The sequence below is a fragment of the Podarcis raffonei genome, chromosome 3 (assembly GCF_027172205.1).
Source record: "Podarcis raffonei isolate rPodRaf1 chromosome 3, rPodRaf1.pri, whole genome shotgun sequence".
Classification (NCBI taxonomy): Eukaryota; Metazoa; Chordata; class Lepidosauria; order Squamata; family Lacertidae; genus Podarcis; species Podarcis raffonei.
Genome location: NC_070604.1, coordinates 106,690,011 through 106,710,072, shown reverse-complemented (window position 1 = coordinate 106,710,072; position 20,062 = coordinate 106,690,011). Strand labels below are relative to the sequence as shown.

General features: G+C 43.0%; 2 protein-coding genes across 3 annotated transcripts in view; one reads left to right on the top strand and one right to left on the bottom strand.

Moving 5' to 3' along the window:
* Positions 1–3,855, top strand: part of ZC3H6 (zinc finger CCCH-type containing 6) — a 22,589-nt gene extending 18,734 nt beyond the window's left edge. For both annotated transcript variants that reach the window (XM_053383431.1, XM_053383430.1), the window contains exon 12: positions 1,513–3,855. In XM_053383431.1, the coding sequence (XP_053239406.1) occupies positions 1,513–2,990 (1,478 nt within the window). In that variant the 3' untranslated portion in view covers positions 2,991–3,855. The remainder of the gene's footprint in view (positions 1–1,512) is intronic.
* LOC128411592 (uncharacterized) lies at positions 3,493–20,062 on the bottom strand. The gene is made up of 8 exons (XM_053384030.1): positions 19,366–20,062; positions 17,659–17,874; positions 16,338–16,521; positions 9,915–13,193; positions 8,745–8,936; positions 7,847–8,019; positions 5,159–5,276; positions 3,493–4,575 (listed from the first exon to the last, which is right to left on the bottom strand). The coding sequence occupies exons 2-8, from the start codon at positions 17,862–17,864 to the stop codon at positions 4,381–4,383; spliced, it is 4,347 nt and encodes a 1,448-aa protein (XP_053240005.1). The 5' UTR covers positions 17,865–17,874; positions 19,366–20,062; the 3' UTR covers positions 3,493–4,380.

Here is a 20,062-nt window from a genome sequence, read left to right as displayed (position 1 = left end):
CTGCAAAACTCACAGTAACAGAGTTGCTTCTTAATAATAATAATAATAATAATAATAATAATAATAATAATAATTTTATTATTTATACCCTACCCATCTGGCTGCCTTTCCCCAGCCACTCTGGGCTGCTTACAACATATTGTAGGCCCTCTGCAGAAGGAGGTGTCTGTATTCTGCAAAACCTATAACTGCTAAATGAAACTCTTGTTCCAGTTTCAGCAGCCAAGAAGAAAATTGATTATGTAAATAGTTGGTATAAAAGGAAAAGGTACATATAGAAATGGCAGAAGTTCATGAGAACAAAGAAATGAAGGTGCATTCAATCCTTAGCAGAGCTAGTGTTTTGCTCTGTAAAATGGAACAGAGAGTGATATGGAGAGGTGAATTATAAGTTCAGTCGTACAGATATTTCTTCTTGAAGCTGCTATAGAAGGAGGCAGTGGTTTCCCTCTCCCAGTAACAGAGTATTCTGAGCTAGATTATTCTGTCCCAGTATCCAGACTTTATTCTCATCCAAGCACTGTAGCACTGAGCTAAACTTAGATCTGAAAGGTGAGTGACTAGAGTTAGATTACTGCAGTGTGTTATATGTAGGGCTGCCTCTGAAGATGATTCAGAAACTTCAGCTAGTGCAGAATTTGGTGGCCAGATTCCTCACTGGGGCAAGAGGGTTTGAGCATATTCAAAGTGCTGGTTTTGATAAAGCATTAAGTGAGAAGCATAGCTCAAATTAGTGGATCATGAGACTGTTAATCTCAGGTTCAAGCCTCATGTTGGGCAAAAGATTCCTGCATTGCAGGGGTTGGTTGACCCTTGTGCTACTTTCCAACTTCATAATTCTATGATTCTATGGACTGGCTCAGGACCACAATACCTCAAGGACCATCTCTCCCTATATGAACCAAACCAGACCCTTCAATCATCATCTGAGGTTCTTCTTTGTGTGCCTCCTCCATGAGAGGTCCAGAGGATGGCAACATGAGAATGGGCCTTTTCTGCATTGGCTTTTCTGCAGTTTATGGAATGCTTTCCCCAGAGAGGCTTGCCTGGTGCCTTCATTGCATATCTTTAGGTACCAGGCAAAAATGTTTCTCTTTAAACAGACTTATGGCTAATTAACATTCTATATCCCTTTAAAGGTGTTTGTGGGAGGAAAGTTATTGCTTTGCTTTTGTTCTTGTTTTTATTATGTATTTTGTGTTCTCATTTTGCATTTTTATGTTGTGAACCTATGCTCTTCAGATGAAGGGCAATATACATATTTAATAAATAAAATAAATATCGCTGACATAAGCTAAGAGATGGCAACAGACTATGGTTAAATAATTTCCCCCACTCACTTCCTGCTATATTTGTCATCCTAATAGGAAATTAGAATTCCTTTCTTTTTCATAATCTGGTTTTATTAAAAGAATTCCCAATACTATTTGGGAAATTCTGTTTTGTTTATCTTAGGATAGAAAATATATACTATGGCTACTGAAATTTGTATGGTGTCTTGTCTTTTTCTAGATGATAACGTAAACTGGTACTCCAGTAGTGAAGAGGAAGAAGGAAGCAGTGTTAAATCAATATTAAAGACCTTAAAGAAACAAAGTGAGACATTAAGGAAACAGCAGCAGCAGGCAGCAGACCAACAGCTTCGTGTTATGCCTACTGACCCAAGACTTGCTAAAGAGCGAGGTCAAGGAAGCCAAGCTGTTGATCCCAGGCTAAGATCAGCTTCAAGATCAAATGCTAGAAAACCATCAGAGACAGGAACCTTGGATCCAAGACTTGCACGAGATCCTAGAATTTTAAAGAGCAGCGAAAGCAGTCATGCTGGTTCATCTGCTAGTGGAGCAAACCCTGGTGTCAAGACTGTGCAAAAAGGATTAGAGGAGGAAGAAGAGGATGGAGAACGGGAGCTGAGAGAGAGAGCTTTCTTAATACCATTGGAACCTCTGCCTGGAGTAATACTACGGGATCCAAGATCTCAGCTTAGGCAATTCAGCCATATTAAAATGGACATTGTTCTGAGCAAACCCAACTTTGCTAAGCATATTGTATGGGCTCCTGAAGATTTACTCCCAGTACCTTTGCCGAAACCAGACCCAGTATCTTCAATCAACTTACCCCTTCCTCCACTTATAGCTGACCAACGATTTAATCAATTACGGAATATCAAAAGTGATCCCATCCCAAGTACAATACCATCTGACCCGAGATTAGCAGCAAAAGCAAAAAATAGTACACATTTAGCAAACAGAAGTGTCTCTTTGGACCACTCTACAGATTCTCATCCTGGCAGCACAAGCAAATTGGGAGACCCTCGCTTGCAGAAAACAATTGATCCCAGGCTCCACAGACCATCCAGTACAGACTCTCACCATGCAGTAGTGAAGGACTTTTTGCCTCCAAAGACTGACCCCAGGTTAGCCAAATCCAGCACTGGTACATCACAGTCCTCAGAAGCTGCAGCCTTTCATTCTGATTCGGATGCGTTACCCCCATATGCACCTAAGCTGTCATCTGCCACTGCTAAACTGGGCACCCCTAGCTCGTTATTAAGTGGCATTAGCTTGTATGATCCAAGAAATCACACTCCATCAGACCCCTCTCCAGTTAATTCAGGGGAGAATGGAGAGAACCTGAAAAAGGGTATTTTGAAAAATGCTGGCCAAAATGAAGCTACGCTCTCAGAAGAACAGTTGCCTCAAAAAACATCCCTGCACATAGAAAAATGCCTGGAAACATCTGGAGAAGCCATTCCAGATAAAGTGGGCAGTAAATCTCAGGCTAAACACTCCAGTGCTGCTCCAGCAGTACACAACCTTCCCATCCAGGCTTTGTCTGGGTTAATCAGACCACAGTACAGTGATCAGAGGCCTGTAAGGCAGCCTGGGCAAATCAGTCAAACGTCAGAGAGTGATCCAAATGGGGAATCCGATGACAAATCACTGAAAGATGTTTTCAAGACTTTTGACCCAACGGCTTCACCTTTTTGTTAGCTGTGTGTTTATGAAGACTTTTTACCATTGTGAATAATGCAGGTTTCTGCGATTTTGTAACTGATTTACCTCTATGCTTTATTTATTTTTAAATTATAACCAGAAACACATTTGGGCTGCTATTTTCAGAACCACATGCCGTAACACAGTATGCTATAGTGTTTGCCAAGTTGGTATTTTCTATATAATTTTCACATTTCAGGGAGACTAATCATTGATCTGTTTTTTAAAAATAAAAATAGGTATATCATGTTAGATCTGAAATAAGCACTTTCATTGTAAATAATCATTAAGGATTCAATTTGAAGACTTGTATATGTGTAATGTGTCTTTTCAAAATCAACATTTAGAGAATGTTTGCCACTTTTGTAAGATTGTATAGGTTCAAGCAATATAATGTACATTACTGTGAGAGACACTATTTAAAATGACAATTATCTGATCTATCAAGTCCAACTTGCTAAGTAAAATTCAAAAAGAATTGATCTTTTCTGAGCGTTGACACAGCATCATTTTTTATTCATGAATTGATACTCATAGCCTAAAAGATACTGTATTACATATTGAGGAACTGAAGCATTTTTAAAGTATTTTATTCTATGCTGTATATAGAAGAACTTGCAAAGGACACAGCTAAAACATTTCTAAGTAGAAAATTCATAAGTTGTATGTGTAAAAATGTATTTACTTTTTTCATGTATACATTATTCTCATTTAGTGCTGGCACATTGTGGTGTTCATGTATTCAATGTATTTTTGTATTCAACTGCTTAATTTGTATTGCTTTTTTGTATTGATATGTAATGACAGTAACATATACTCATGTGTCTGACATTTTTAACAAATTAAAAAAGAGTGAAAATCTCTTGACTTTTCATGGACTGCTAAAAGGCTGGGAAATCTGCATTGTAGATTTTATCTACTTTCTCCCCCTTCCCTCCTAAGGTGTATATACTTGTTGGACTGCCTGGTCATTTCCTCCTACCCACAATAACCCTGTGTGGTACGTTAGCCTGAGATATAGTGAGAGTCATGGCCAAGCAGGGGTTTGAACCCATGTCTCCCAACTTTGGTATTCTTTCTACTACCTGACATGGGGGGGTGAATGGTAGTGAAGTTGAAGCCATCTGAAACAAAGATAGGCATATTGAAAGACAAGGGCAGAGTTGCAACTTTGAAGATAGGCAACAGCTAAGCATGTAAATAATTGTGACCATAGCGGCGAGTACATTTGTGCATTGAACTTGGGCACTACGTCCACAGCAACTATAATGGGCAGACTAAATTATTCTGAGTGTGATGTCTCTTTCCACAAGTTGGAGCATAACCAATGTCAGTAACCTGGCTCTGGCCAGAAACAGCAAAGCATTTAGATTTAGAGCAGTTCTGACTAAGGAGCTGATAGTTCTTGGGTCATGGATGTGAATGTGGGTTCGGTCCACGATCCCTTTTTGCGAAGTCCCAGTTCATCTCTGTCTGAATTTAAAGCTTCCTTGGCCCTGTGCCACCACAGACTTTTCCTCCACCTGCTGCAAAATGCAGCTACATTGGCTTCTTCTGAATTAGGGGCCGGTTGACGCAAACCCTGCAGAAAAGCGAAGCAAGGAAAGAGTAATGCTGTTTGAAAGTGAAACTAATACATTCAGGAAACGGGCTTTAGAATTAAGCAGATGCAGGCAAAACAATTCACAATCTCGGGGTGGTTGACAAAAGAGATGAGTGAGAAAATGCTCACTTTCCTGAGTATGTCAAATCCCAAGATCAAAACACTTAGTTCAATGTGATGTGAAAAGCCAAGGCAAACCTTGAGTTCACACACTCTTCACTACTCTCATCTGGCACAGCTGTGAGGGGTGCAGAAGCTTCCACTTTTGCTTAACCACAAGCTTGTGGCATTGCCACAACTGACAAAATGTGGTTAATTTGAACTGGTGGCTAAAGCCAACTTGAAACCATGGGTTCATCTAAACCAGTTTAAAATGACTGGCCCAAGGGTGAATGTAGTCCATGTGAACCAAAAAGGTCTAGACTCTAGCCACTCCTGCCTTGAAGCAACAAATTGCAGCGAGGTAAAATGAGGGAAGAGTTTCACTTCCCTCTCCCACATAGACTTTTTAATGTAAGGACCCCCAAACCCCTGCTTTGTAGGTAAATAAAAGGTTCCTTACTTTGACGCAAGCCACTTCTGCAGCCTTTAACATCTGAAGAGCCACCTGGATTAGATTCTGTGCATTTCTCACAAGGTGCTCGGCAGATGACCTGCTTTTACCTGTTGATGCATTTACCCTTGGAAGTACAGAGAGAAAGCATTATGCAGTGCACCTAAGGTGTGACATGGGACTTCTGTGGCTGGAGGAAGAGGTGTGAGCCCTACTCATGCATTGCTTTCCTGATCTAAACCCTCTAGGGATGTTTTTGGGGTGTTCTATTGATTACTCTTTTATTTATGTAATACTGTATTGTTGTAATTCTACCCTGATAAGGCTAGTTCATATCATCCATTGCCAACCATCCCAGTAAACATAAGGATCAAGGGTGATAAAAAAACCAAACTTTTAAATCGACTAAAGAAAGATTATTCACCAGGGACTTCTGGGTTAGCGCCATCGGCTAATAGCGGATTCCCTCCGAGCTCCGGAGGGAATCGGCTCCGCAGGATCCGGGTCTTGCCGCTGCGGCAACACGGGGACCCTCAGAAATCACAGGCACTGAAGCCTGTGAACCTGGTGACTCGGCGGGCACCATTTGCGCCCCCCGACCCGCGAAGGAGCCTTTTTAAAGGCTTCGGAACGGGGGACGGGGCGAGCGGCGCGGTGCTGAGAGTCGACTGCTTCTCCTGCGGAGTGAAGCCGCATGCCATGGTCGGAGAGCGCTGACTTCTTCTTGTGAACAATTGGACTCTAAAAGCAACAACCCGTGAGTAATACGGAAATTGGATTTGTAAAGAAAAAAAATCGGGGAAGGCGCAAACAGGAAGTCAGTCTCCCCGTCTTATAAATAATCTAAAGCAAGGACTAGCTAACTAAGGTGGAGAGAATTTCTTCTTCTTTATTGGGTAAAAGACATTAATTTCACGATTTGGCAGTATAAGTAATTTCACTGGAGGATAAGAGCTAATTTTGAGAGCTGAAGTGCCACCCCCCCGGACCCGGGAGTGATCCACGAGAGAGCCTGTTGAGGAGATATAGAAGAGTTTGACAGCTGTCAAATTAGCTGTCAAGAAGGAAAAAGATAACTTTGTTTCTGCTGGATATATTTGCTACAATTTGGTTATATTTTGTTGAAAACAAGGAAGAACTGATACAAACTAACTTGATTTTTGGATTTGAACTGGAAGGAAGATAAAGTAACCAAAATCCCTCTAGAGGGGATTTTGGGACATTACAAGAATGGCTGAAGGAGGAAAAATTCAAGCTAAATTGGACAGAGTGTTTCTTCTCTTGGGAAAGTTACAAGGCCAAATTGATGTTTTGGCTACAAATGTTGCAACTCTGGACTTAACAGTAAACAAATTCATTGAATTTGATAAGGACTTGACTCATGAAGTCCATGCAGCTGGACAAGAAGAGAAACTTGAAAGATTTGAGAGTGTGGAGAAAGAGATATATCTTGTTTCTGAGGAAAAGGAAGGAGGAGATGTAATGTTGCAGATGACAAAGGAGAGCCAGAGGCCTGACATGATGGCTACAAAGGAAAATAAGTACTGGATGATGAAAATCTGTTTTGAATTGAAGATTGAAGAATGGAGAGATCTCCTTATGTGGAGATCTGAAGACCTATGGATTACAAATTTGATTAAGGTGAAAGTTGGAGCTTTTGGGACATTTGGACTTAAAAGGAGTAAGAAACAAGATTCGGGCTCCACTTTTAAGTATGGAGGTCTGGCTGGAAGAAATATGGACCCTATCGGGACAGAGCTTCTCCGAGATCTGGTGTTTAATATTAAGGACTACCAAAAAAACCGGCAGAGAGGAATTGAGAGAGAATTAAGAGCCTCGGACGTGAGGTCTCCAGGCTGATAGTAGACTAAGACTGATGGACATTTGTTGGGGATTGAAACCGGGAAAGGGTGGGGTGGGGTTTGGGAATCCAAAGGGTGCAGAATTATAATCTGTTTTTTTATATTTTATTTTGTTATTAGTATGAAAATTGGGGAATTCGTGGAAGGGAATTTGGGTCGACTTTAGAAAAAAGTTTTAAGAATGAGCACTGATGTTTAAATACTGATGTTTATAAGTTAAAATTGGTTTTTTTTAAATGAATTAAATATAAAAAGGTCAAAAATTGGGGACAAGAACTTGTTGAATTAACAATTTGAATTGGAATATAAGAAGGGGAGGTGTGGGGAAGTCAGGGAAATATGTTATTGAAAACAAGGATTGTAAACTTTACGTGTTTTTAACTTTTTGTTTTTTCTTTTTTCTTTTTTTGATTTTTTAATGTATAAAGGTGGAAAAACTCAATAAATATCTTTTTTTTAAAAAAAGAAAGATTATTCACCTTTCCTGGGTACCAGTGCTGAAAAGCCAGCACTGAAGTGCTCAACCAATCCTGTACACAAGAACAAACTCACAGTAAGTGTGTTCACTGCTGCAACTCCCTCCCTCATCCACTAGAAGGGGGCTTGGAACCTTTTGCCCTCCAGTCCAGACCATCATCTTCCCAGCTCCCCGCGAGGCAGGCAACTAAGGAGATCTGGAGGCTATGAACATCTGGAGGGCTACAGGTTCCTCAGCCCTACACAGAGACATATGCAATAAATCTCTCCCCTAGCAATAAATTGTGCCAAGGATAAAATGCAAAGCATGTTATCCTATGGGAAGAATCAGAGAGCATGTTCTGAAAGAGCCAGTTACCTGGAAACGATGCTAAGTTGGTAGCTAATGGTCTTGGTTTGCTCCATGGCATACAGCAGTTCGGTCGCACATCTTTCATCTAGGCAGTTCTTTGCAATGATGCCGGCAAACTTTACCAGGGCTTCCCCTCCAGAAATGATCTGTGCGGCGCAGGAAATGAGTTGTTCCTTGGTCTAAATGGGAAGCAGTTCCAAAAGAAAACCCCACAACACAAAATCAGTTCTGATACCCACTGATACATTCACACTCTACTCTTTATCCAAATAACTCAGAACAGGCAGACAGTGTCTATAACCTGCAGTTGTGGAATAATATCATTATAAAAAGCTCCCTGCATCTGGAAACGGGAGTGGGGAACCCTTGGTCCTCCGGATGTTGCTGAACTACAACTCCCATTGGCTCTAGCAAGCATGGTCAATGTCTAGGGCTGGTGGGAGTTGTAGTTCAACAACATCTGGATGCTCCAAACCTCCCCACACCACATCTGGAAAGGCAGCAGGTTAAGGAGAAAGGCTAGGTTAGAGTATTCTTCCTAATAGAATAGTTTTCTATGTGGAGGGGAATGTGGACTATTTAAACATTTCAGCTGAGGTTAAGGAGAGTGTTGTCCAGAGTGACAAGGCAGAGTGACCAGGTACAGGCATCTGAAAGGCATAACCAGCCAAAAGACAGCAAAGGAAAGCAAAACAAAAGGCACAGATGAGCTCCCTGCAAGCCAGCTTGGCATATTTATTGAATTGGTGAAGTTTCTCCGGGAGTTTGCACAGCAGAATAACAAAGCCAGCACTGTAGAGAAATGAGAAAGGGCAGTGTCTGTTGAGAAGGAACAATATGGTGGCCTTCTGAGCTTTTGCCCTGGTCTTCTTTCCTGAAAGAAAAAACATTAATGGGGAAGTACCGTGATTGGCCCCTTCCTTTTTAGAAACTTGGCCATGTAGGACATCTGAGTTGTCATCTGCTGGGTGACTTGTGCAATTGGACAGCCGTCGTGCCCCGACTTCTCAGAGTCTCCCGGCGAGGTAGCAGGGCTGGCTTTCAAGTTGCGTTCAGAGTGACTGAGCTTGAAACCACTTTGCGGATCTTCCCGGGGCTGATGGAGAAAGCAAAAGAGGAAATTCTAGCCTAGAGAATATACGGCGTGTCCTCTTGATAAAATGCAAAGAACAAAATCCAGGTACTCAATAAATTAAATACATTTCTATATCATATATAGGACAATCTTATAGCCAGATACCCAAGCATATATGAACACTGGTATTAACAAACGAGAGTATGTAGCCACACGTCAATGAGATACAATGTATGAATATAATTCACTGTACAAAACAACTGTATTCTGAGGGTAACGATTCTGTGTTTCGACTTTTAAAGTCTTCTTCAGTGGCATACAAGTAAAGAGGGGCCTCTACTTGAATATGGGCCCAGAAGGCATAGTCATAATTGTGATTTGCTGCAGCGAGGTTCTTTTGTGGGTTGAAAAAAAAATGACCTGTTGCTCTTCAGACTCCAGCAGCAAGTTTATTCTTCTGCTATTGGGAGAAATAGCGGTGCAGGGCTATTTTTACCAAGCAAACGCTTGGCCAGTTCTGCATGTTTGTCTCCCTATGCCAGCCCCTCCCAACCTGGTGCCTCCAGATGTTTTGTATGTTAATCCATCAGCCTCAGCCAGCATGGCCAGCCAGGCAGCAATCTGGAGTTGGGGAAGGGTACATTATCCCAAGGAGGGGAACATGCGGCCTGTGGATGTAGTTGGATTCACAAAACACACATGTCACAGAAGAGAAGCATGATAGGCTGAAGGCCTAGTAAATTGCTGAGGGAAAGGTAGAGATGGCTTCTGAGCCCCCAAACACAAAACCCATATTTGTTTGCTCCAAAACCCACTTCCCATAAGGGAAACTGGTGAGGCTAAAAGAATGGATTTTTCAGAAAAGATCTTGCAATAAGTTGGAGCAGCTCTACTCCTCTCACTGTATCCTGATGTAACTGGTGAGAAAACAGTGGTATCGCTGGCAAAGCACATCCTCAATAACTGCTAAAGAGCTATCAGAGATATGAACCATCTTACCGTTTTGGTAACGTCCCTAGCAAGCAACACGCCTTGCCCAGTCTTAGTGGCTTTGTGCTTTGGTGTCCCAGGACTCTGGTCCTTTGCACTACAAAGTTCTTTCGGTAAGGGGGGTTGCAGCTGACAGACAGATTGGCTAGAAGGCATGTGCCCCTCCTTGTTTTGCAAGCACCTCCTCACGTGCTCCACAACTGCTTCACCTGCACCCTTTACGGACTGAAGCTGTTTCACAAGATAAGCCGCTGTAGCAGACCACTCGTATAAAACACTGTCTCCGAGAAGATGCTCCTTGTCTAGCTGGCTTTGGAGTTCCCCAGCTCTCCTGATCACTTCATCAGTGAGGAGCAGAAGGCAGTCTGCCGTGGAGAGTAAGTTCCCTCTCAGTTCCTCAGAAGAAAGGCTCTCCAGAGCATCACCGATGGTCTTTTTGACCATCTGGATATTTGCCCGGAGCTCATCCGCATGTTTCTCAAAGGCCTCCTTGTCACGTGGCACAGGCTGGGCTCGGCTGATGATGCTTCGGATGCTACTCAAGTATTCTCCATTGATCACACTCATCTGAAGCAGAAGGACTTTGGCTGTTATGGCAAGTTCCCTTTGGAGAAGCTCAAAACGAACTAACAAATTGGGGGCAGGCAGCGGGGAGGCAGTCAGAACATCGGCAACTCCAAGCAGGGAGTATGTCAGTATTTTCATCTGCTCCTTTAGTGCTGTAACCTCATGCTTAGCGCTGTGTTCAGCACACGACAGAAGCGACAGCCTGCTTGCTTCCTGTATCCGAAGGGAACTTTCTGATACTGCTGCCAGGCTGCTCTGCAAGCAAAGCGGGTGCTTTGTTTTGGCTTGCAACTCGGTTAAGGACAATACGTCTCTTCCTATAAACTGGTCTACAGAGTTTAGGAATGCTTGGATGGTGACAGACCACAAGAGGCAATGGGCATCCATTGTCTCCAGCTCAGCTTTGTTGCTGGAGCGGGGCTGATTAACAGCCAGCGCCTTTTCAAGCAAGAGTTTTGTCCTGGCTTGCACACAAATTAATTTAGCTTGAACTCGCAGAAAAGTTTCGTGAAGTCCGGGAAGCTCAGGGAGCCCCTCGTCGTGTTCTATACGAGTGGCTTTGCCAGCCAGCTGAACAACAGCTTGTAAAATCTCCATGATCTCGCCTAACACTTTAGCATTGTCAGAAAATTCGGGAGAGGATCGAACGCAAATTAACTGCCTAGCCAGGCTGTACCAAGAACTTGCAACAATGGTCAGACCTTGCTTAACTGCATCGATTCTCTCCGAGAGCAAAACTGCTGTTTGCTGAAGTGTCTCTGTGCAAGGAATAGAGTTTGAGTCTACCTCTCTGGCTGAGCTAATAAGACAAGGGATTAATGTCACTATTTCTCTGTATTGCAACAGTTCCTCTGACACAGGCAGCTTAGAAACCTGCAAGGCCTCTTTAGCAGCATCAACCCAGCAACTGGAAAGCTCCAATAAGTCAGAGCAAGCACTGTTCAGACTTGTGACATTGTGTGTCTTTGTAGCTGCTAGGATCTCACTGATCAGAGTGTGCATATCGATCTTTCCACTTGCACCTTCAGAAAATAAATCACTGCCACTAGGATTTGGGGAGGAAGAACTGTAGACAGGGATAGACCTGCCTGAGAGCTCTTCCAGTAATTCTGAATTGTTTGAACTACTTTGCTTTGTGGTGCTTTGTGTATCAAGCTCTATAAGGTCCTGGGGAGTGAAACAATCTGGAACATCTTTGAAAATAATGCCGCTTCGAACACCCACTCGAAGTGGGCTGAGAATATCTGGCTGATTGCATTCATCCAGCCCCAGTCTGACATTACAAGCCGCCTCCATCAAATCTTTTGCCCTCTTTGAATATTCATCTTTGGCTTGCAGACTAGCCATTCTTGCCAGACACTGATCTGCAGCAACCTTCACCTGCGGTATGGCATTTTCCAGTTGTTTAATTAGAACCAGCAGTCCATTCCGGAAAATGGGATCTCTGGCTCTGTCCAGATGTCTGCTAATAAACTCAACAACTTGCACAGCTCTTTTGGAAAGACTGGATGCCTGCTGAGAAAACTCTCCAGACTGCTGCTCCTCTAAGGCCTTTTCACTCCTTGCTTTGTGTTCCACCATGTCCTGAAGACATAATTTGAGGAATTCACGCAGATCAATTACTTTGTCCAAACATATCAGCAGGCTTTCGGTTGTGCTCAACCACGTCTGACACAGGAAGTGCAATTTTTCAGGTGCACCCTTACGACCTGGAGGGTGGCTCATTTCACTGAGGAGGGCAGGCACAGTGGCAAGAAGTCTACTCAGATGGTCTACACAGCCTTCGATGCTTTGAATGGTTTTCCTTTCGGTGCAGGTGACTAGGACAAAATTTGTCGCTTTGAGCATCTGGTTGGAATGGTTGAAGAATTCAGTAGTGAGAGGCTTCAGTTTTCTTAGGAATCCTCCATTTTCAGCAGGAGAACATGGTTGCATGGCAGCTTCCACCAACCTCTTCATGGGTCCTTTGGTCTCCACAAAATTGTCCAGAACCTGATAGAGAACAGCAGTACGTACTGCTTGATCAAGATTTTCCATCTCTGCTCTCATGGCAGAACATTTCTCTTCTATACTACCCCCTCTCTGGTTTTCCACTGGGAAACCCTCCAATGTGCCCTCATTTGTGGCAATCATCTTTCTGAATTTCAGGAGGCGATGGCAGTGCTGGACCAGATTGAGCTTCACAGGTCCTCTTGACGAGTCAGCTAACAGCATGCAGTAGAATACTAATGATTCTACAAGGAAGCTTATCTCACCCTCGTTAGACTGAGGTCTGGACAGGAGGCTCAAAACATTGTGCAAGTGGTGAGGAAAGAGCCCGGTTCTTTCATGTAGTTTCTTTGTTCCCACCTTGTTCCTCAGCTGGGAGATCAATTCCTTCACCGTGCTTCTTGCCAAGCCAAAAATATAGCTTTTCGAGACTTCCACTTGCTCATTACCAGGATGCTTCAAGCTGCTGAGTTTTGCTGTGTACAGCATCGGAATGCAGTTTTTAAGGAGCTGTAGGGTTTGAGCCAAGTGCTTCTGACAAGATTCTTTCAGATCCCAAAGAAGTCTTTCTGTCAATTTGGTCAGCAGCAACAAAGCCTCTGAAAAGCTGCGGAAAATGACCAGCATTGCGGATACGTCTTCAGCAGGTTCCAGTACAAGGAGGCAGTTGAAAAGCCAGTGGGCAGCTTGAATTATCTTCCTAACCAGGGCATCATCTTCTGCTTGGAGGACCTAGTAAATTAATTAAGAACATATGTATTATTATTTTTTAATTGCATTGGAACAATCGTTTTGGGTGAGGGAAATTAAACACCACCTGCATTTTGAGAATGTTGATGTGTAAATACTAGTTATAATGTTAAAAGCACAGGTATATTAGCAGCTCTCCTGCACTGTCATCTCATTTTATGAAGGTCAGGATTAAAATAAAAATAAATTTTAAAAGGTCAGCATAGTTGCAATAATCTATTTGGCAACTCTTATAGTGTCATGCTTTTGAATTATGGTGCTGGAGGAGACTCTTGAGAGTCCCATGGACTGCAAGAAGATCAAACCTCTCCATTCTGAAGGAAATCAGCCCTGAGTGCTCACTGGAAGGACAGATCCTGAAGCTGAGGCTCCAATACTTTGGCTACCTCATGAGAAGAGAAGACTCCCTGGAAAAGACCCTGATGTTGGGAAAGATGGAGGGCACAAGGAGAAGGGGATGACAGAGGACGAGATGGTTGGACAGTGTTCTCGAAGCTACCAGCATGAGTCTGACCAAACTGCGGGAGGCAGTGGAAGACAGGAGTGCCTGGCATGCTCTGGTCCATGGGCTCACGAAGAGTCGGACACAACTAAACGACTAAACAACAACAATAGTGTCATTATCCTAAATGCAGGGATGGGGAACCTCAAGCCTAGAAGCTGAATGCAACCTTCCAAGCTCCTCTTTCTACCCAGGCCACATGCCTCAAGGTACTGCTTAGTACCTTGAGTGCTTTGGCCCAGCTAGAATGTGTCCTTAAACTCAGACAATGCCTCTTGCTTGCCTGGATAAAGAAAAGAGAGGGGTGTGTACGAGTGGGTGCAGAAACTAGCTGCTGTACAAAGGGAAAAATTACATCCATTGCTCCACCCATTTTTGCATCTGGCCCCGCCCACCAACAGCATGTGGTGGTGCCCAGAAGGTTGCTCAGAAGGGAATGTGGCCCCCAGGTTGAAAAAGATTCCCCTACTCTCCTAATGTTCCAAAGATGGGATTTCATTCTCATATATTACCTATATAATATTATTGCAAGAAAAAAGTCGTCATGCTGTAGTTTGCATGCCCACCACTAGGTGGCCAGGTGAACCTCAGTGTGACAACAAGTGAAGTGAGCAAGCAGGTAGGCAGGCCTTGCCATGCTCCCCCTGTCATGTTGTTGCTGCCACCACTCACCTGCCCATCATGAGCAACATGAATGATGACTGTAGCATACCCTCCAACATTTCTCCAATGAAAATAGGGACGTCCTATTCCATAAAAATAATAACAATAATTTTATTTTATATATACCCTGCCGATTTGATGGGGTTGCCCCAGCCACTCTATGTTTTTATATACGTTGGAAGCTGCCTAATCAAACATTTAAAAGCTTCCCTATACAGTGGTACCTCGGGTTAAGTACTTAATTCGTTCCGGAGGTCCGTTCTTAACCTGAAACTGTTCTTAACCTGAAGCACCACTTTAGCTAATGGGGCCTCCTGCTGCCGCTGCGCCGCCGGAGCACGATTTCTGTTCTCATCCTGAAGCAAAGTTCTTAACCCAAGGTACTATTTCTGGGTTACTGGAGTCTGTAACCTGAATTGTCTGTAACCTGAAGCGTATGTAACCTGAGGTACCACTTGGCCGACAATGCCGAGAAGAAAGGCCTCTGGTTTCTTCAGGAAGGTATATTTAAATACCTTTTTCATTTCATTATAGATCATTTCCCAGAAAGCCTTAATCCTTGGGCACGTCCACCAAAGGTGAAAGAATGTACCTTCAGTTTCTTTACATTTCCAACATTTATTATCGGGCAGATGATAGATTTTTGCAAGCTTGACTGGGGTCATGTACCACCTGTATATAATTTTCATAATATTCTCTCTTAAGGCATTACATGCCGTAAATTTCATACCTGTGGTCCACAACTGTTCCCAGTCAGCAAACATAATGTTATGTCCAACATCTTGTGCCCATTTAATCATAGCAGATTTAACCGTTTCATCCTGAGTATTCCATTTCAACAGCAAGTTATACATCTTTGACAAAATCTTAGTTTTGGGTTCTAACAGTTCTGTTTCTAATTTTGATTTTTCCACTTGGAAGCCAATTTTCTTGTCCAAATTATAATAATAATAATAATAATTTATTATTTATACCCCGCCCATCTGGCTGGGCCTCCATTATCTGCCTCCATTATTATCTGGTAATAATGAAGCCAATCTCGCACTTTGTTTTTTAGTTTCTCAAAACTCTGCAATTTCAGTCTATCTCCCTCTTGTTCCAGAATTTCCCAATATTTCGGCCATTTGGCCTCCATATTGAGCTTTTTCTGGGCTTTTGCTTCCATTGGGGACAGCCACCTTGGGGTTTTATTTTCCAATAAGTCCTTATATCTTATCCAAACACTGAACAGTGCTTTCCTGACAATATGGTTTTTAAATGCTTTATGTGCTTTAACCTTGTCGTACCACAAATATGCATGCCACCCAAAAACATTGTTAAAACCTTCTAAATCCAGAATGTCTGTGTTCTCAAGAAGCAGCCAGTCTTTCAACCAGCAGAATGCTGCTGATTCATAGTAAAGTCTGGCAGGGCAAATCCACCCCTTTCCTTTACATCAGTTAATATCTTAAATTTTATTCTGGGCTTCTTGCCCTGCCAGACAAATCTAGAAATATCTCTCTGCCACTTATTGAAACAGTCCATTTTGTCCAAAATTTGCAATTGGAAAAGTGAGACATTCTGGGATCAAATCAGATTCTGGGAAACAGGGACTGTCCCTGGAAAACAGGGACACTTGGAGGGTCTGCTGCAGGCTCTAGTAATATAAATACAAATTCACAGTGCGATGAAGTCTGGGCATGTATGTAAACACTACAAGCTTTGTTCCTCCCTGATGAGCAGCATAGTCCACCAGTTACGGTGCCCTGCGCCCAGCAGGGACCAGCCTCTCTTGGGATACTGCAAGGCCTGCCCCTAGCTCCCCACTGACTCAGGAAGAAGGCCTAGGGAGGCGTATAACGCCATATAGGAGAGGTTGCATCCAGCAGTTTGTAGCAATTAACTGGTGAAGAAAACATCACTGAAACACTGGTGGGTGAGCCCGTTTGTGTTTAAACACACTGGAAATATGTTTGTCATACTTTTATGGTTTCCATGAGGATCCTTTTTGCAGATGCAGCCAGTTCCTCTAGGCAGTTCTCGGCATCAGGTTGAATGAGAAGCTTCTGAGCAACCAGGAGGATGTTTTCTCCAGAGATCAGGAGAGATTCCGCTGCAGGTGCCATTTCCCGCTTTAGCACCTCATCATCGGATTCTTCAGCCAGCCTAGAATCAGGCAAAAGATCAATTAAAATACATCCTAAAATCAAATCAGAATCAAAGTGAGATGGCAACCCGCAGATTAGGGCTGGGGACCTTAAATGCTCACCAGCCTAACTGTTTGTACTGATCATATATGAGCCTGTGAGAAAAGTGGGGGGGGGCACTTTCATACAAGTTCTTATAAGGAGAGAGGGGGAGTCAGACTGGACCCCGACCAAAGGCCTGGCGGAACAGCTCCGTCTTGCAGGCCCTGCGGAAAGATCTCAGATCCCGCAGGGCCCTGGTCTCTTGTGGCAGAGCATTCCACCAGGTCAGGGCCACGGCCAAAAAGGCCTTGGCTCTGGTGGAGGCCAGCCTAACCTCCTTGAGGCCCGGGACCTCCAAGATGTTATTTGTTATGTACTGAAGTTCTCACCCTGGGCCAGCAGGGGGATACTGTAGATAGTTTTCACTCAGGTCCACATATACAAATAAGGGATTGAAAGTGACGTTCAGTGATTTGATAGTTACAGAAAGTTGTTACAGTTGCGTTGTACTGGAGCGCTATATAAGCAGGCTGGCTGAACCCTTCAGTTCTGTTCTGGCCTGTGAATTAACAAGAGCTGTTTGAAGAATCGCTGTGTCGTCTGATATGTTCATCCACAACTTAACATTATTATTTGCGGACTGTAAGGTCCTCCATGGGGCATACCGGGAGAGGCGGTCCCGTAGGTACGAGGGTCCTAGGCTGTATTGGACTCAGCTCAATAACTCTTTTTCTAGAAAAATAGCACTGGAGCCAGCATTGCTGAGCCAGCATGGCTTCCTCTGATGGCTTAGCAACAGTGATGGATTAGGTGTCCTTAGCAATGCCTGATGAGTGCTGAATCATGAGAGCTACCTCCACAATTTGCATGCTAACTTTCTTCAGAAATGGCCAACTGACTTTTTTTTAAAAAATGAACTTTAAGAGACTGGAGCCACTGCTGGTCTTGGGCCTCTCAAAATCCTATTCTTTCTACCCATCTGTCGATGGCCCTGCAGGACAACTTGGCAAGCCCAGTCCCTGACTTAATATACGGGAGGATTTGGATGGCTAGTTGGTTGGTTTGAGCCCAAATTTCAAACTAAACTATTTTACTTTAAAAAAATAAATATTACCTTCTTGCAGTAGAGGAAAGCTGTCCAGTAGCTTTGGCTAATTCCTCCGCTGCCTCCTGTAAACCAGCCAAACCTTCACGATTCACTTCTCCCCATTGTACTGCTATAATTAAGTGGTAAAGTTCAGCAACCATGGGTGAAATAATTCTCTCGGTGGATTTGGTGTAAACAACAGCAGTGATGTCATACAGAGAAAAAGGTTCCATTGCTTCGGCTCTGGAAATAGGAAAACCACTGTTACCTAAGTCAGTTCTACAATGTAAACAAAGGGATGTTAATACAGTGGTACCTCGGGTTAAGAACTTAATTCGTTCTGGAGGTCCGTTCTTAACCTGAAACTGTTCTTAACCTGAGGTACCACTTTAGCTAATGGGGCCTCCCGCTGCGGCCGCACAATTTCTGTTCTCATCCTGAAGCAAAGTTCTTAACCCGAGGTACCACTGTATAGTTACTAAAGTGCTCGCCCCATTCCCCAAATACAGTGGTACCTCAGGTTACATACGCTTCAGGTTACATACGCTTCAGGTTGCAGACTCCACTAACCCATAAATATGGCTTCAGGTTAAGAACTTTGCTTCAGGATGAGAACAGAAATCGGGCTCCAGCGGTGCGGCAGCAGCAGGAGGCCCCATTATCTAAAATGGTGCTTCAGGTTAAGAACAATTTCAGGTTAAGAACGGACCTCTGGAACGAATTAAGTACTTAACCCTAGGTACCACTGTAAATTTGAAATTCCAGAGGTGGACATTTGTACTTCCTGTTTCCGTGTCATGAAAAAGCACTGAGGACTTACTACATCTTTGTAACCACAGCTTATTTACCAATATAGAAACAGATCACATTGGTTAGCGGGCAGAAGAACTACTAATTCTGCTTCAGATCCCCAAGGACCAACTGCACTCCAGGAATATCTCAACTGTAGCTGAAACACTCAGCTGAAAACACTCCCAACTCTCTATTCTGACGCTATACATACTTCTGCCAGACTCTGATGAGTAACACAATGCTGATTGGTATGTTACTCCTGTTTTAATAAACTTACCATATCAACATTACCTTTTTAGCAGTACCTAACAATACCTAACTGCCATATTTAGTGAGGATTCATGAATTTAAAAAATATAATTGTAGAGATATTTTCCCCTATTAATTTCTGCCAATCAACACATTAGAAGATTAACAGATTTAGAGTGAATCAGCAATTCTGACTTGTTAACTGCACGTGTTAATTGGCTTACCAATGCGTAATATCTGTGTTGTCAACAGCTCTTTTTGTGAATGGTGACTGTTAATAACTTAACAACCGCCAGCTGTGCTTTTCTACATTTCATTTCCTCCTTACCTGGCTGTTTACATTTCCTACCCATTCTTAACCATGTGTGTCTGGCTGTGTATGTGATTTGTGATACCCACGCACACACCCCACTCAGGGTGACATAGATCTGAAGAGAAGTGCCGTGGTTCACACAAACGCCACAATAAATTTGTTAGTCTTTAAAATGCCACAATACTATCTGGGAATTTTTGCTGAGACGTACTAACAGAGCTATCCCGCCAGAAGTTGTTAATCTGCCATATGCATGTTTTAAATCGAAATAAAAATGAAATAAAACATGTGCAATCCCTCTTTTTTATGAGAATAATTCAAACACGCCCCGCACACCGCTAGAACGGACACCCATACATGAACGAAGAGTGATAACTTACGTATGTTGCTGCAAAGGGGGCGTCTATTGGTTTCCAAATGCACACTTCTCATTAATGGACTAGAAATGGCAGCTTCATAAATAATTTATCTTGGCTTGTTTACAAGTAATCGGAGCCATCGGCAGATGTGATGCCTGTCATGGCAACAGGCAGCCAGGGAACCTGACATCATTGTCAATGGGTCTGGCTGGCAAATCATGGTGAACCTGTTAAGAACTAAAACACGGCAAACCTCCCACAGCTACCAGACCTCACACCTGATGTCTTAGGAGATCTGACCCATAAGGAGTTGAGGTACAGGAAAAATTTGAATTCTTATATGACAATGGTAGAATGACACAGAGAGGTAGAGCATGTCTACACCGATGTACAGAGGTAAGGGAGAATTTTAGTTTGGTTCACACTTAAAGGCAAACCTACTTAATTCTCACTTTACCCGAAGCATTGCACAAACTGAAACACAGACAGCTTTCAAAATTTGCACTTCTACAAAAATTTCACTGCAGTTCTGCAGCCAAGGAATGTGCACAAACATTCAAATGCCAGGGTAAAGTGTTTCAGGAAAAGGCATGTTGGTGAAAACTGCATACGAAAATGAAAACCAATTTGCAAAAACGTGTTTACACCAAAAAATTGCATGCAAGAATGTTTCTATTAGGATAAATTCTCCCTGAAATGCTGGCTAGTTTTCATTGGG

Coding starts and splice junctions, on each gene's coding strand:
- LOC128411592 (XM_053384030.1), bottom strand. CDS start 17,864: ATGGAACCTTTTTCTCTGTATGACATCACTGCTGTTGTTTACACCAAA. Junction 8,020..8,744: donor AAAGGAAGGGGCCAATCACG/GTACTTCCCCAT, acceptor CTTCCCATTTAG/ACCAAGGAACAACTCATTTC. Junction 5,277..7,846: donor CAACTTAGCATCGTTTCCAG/GTAACTGGCTCT, acceptor TGTACTTCCAAG/GGTAAATGCATCAACAGGTA.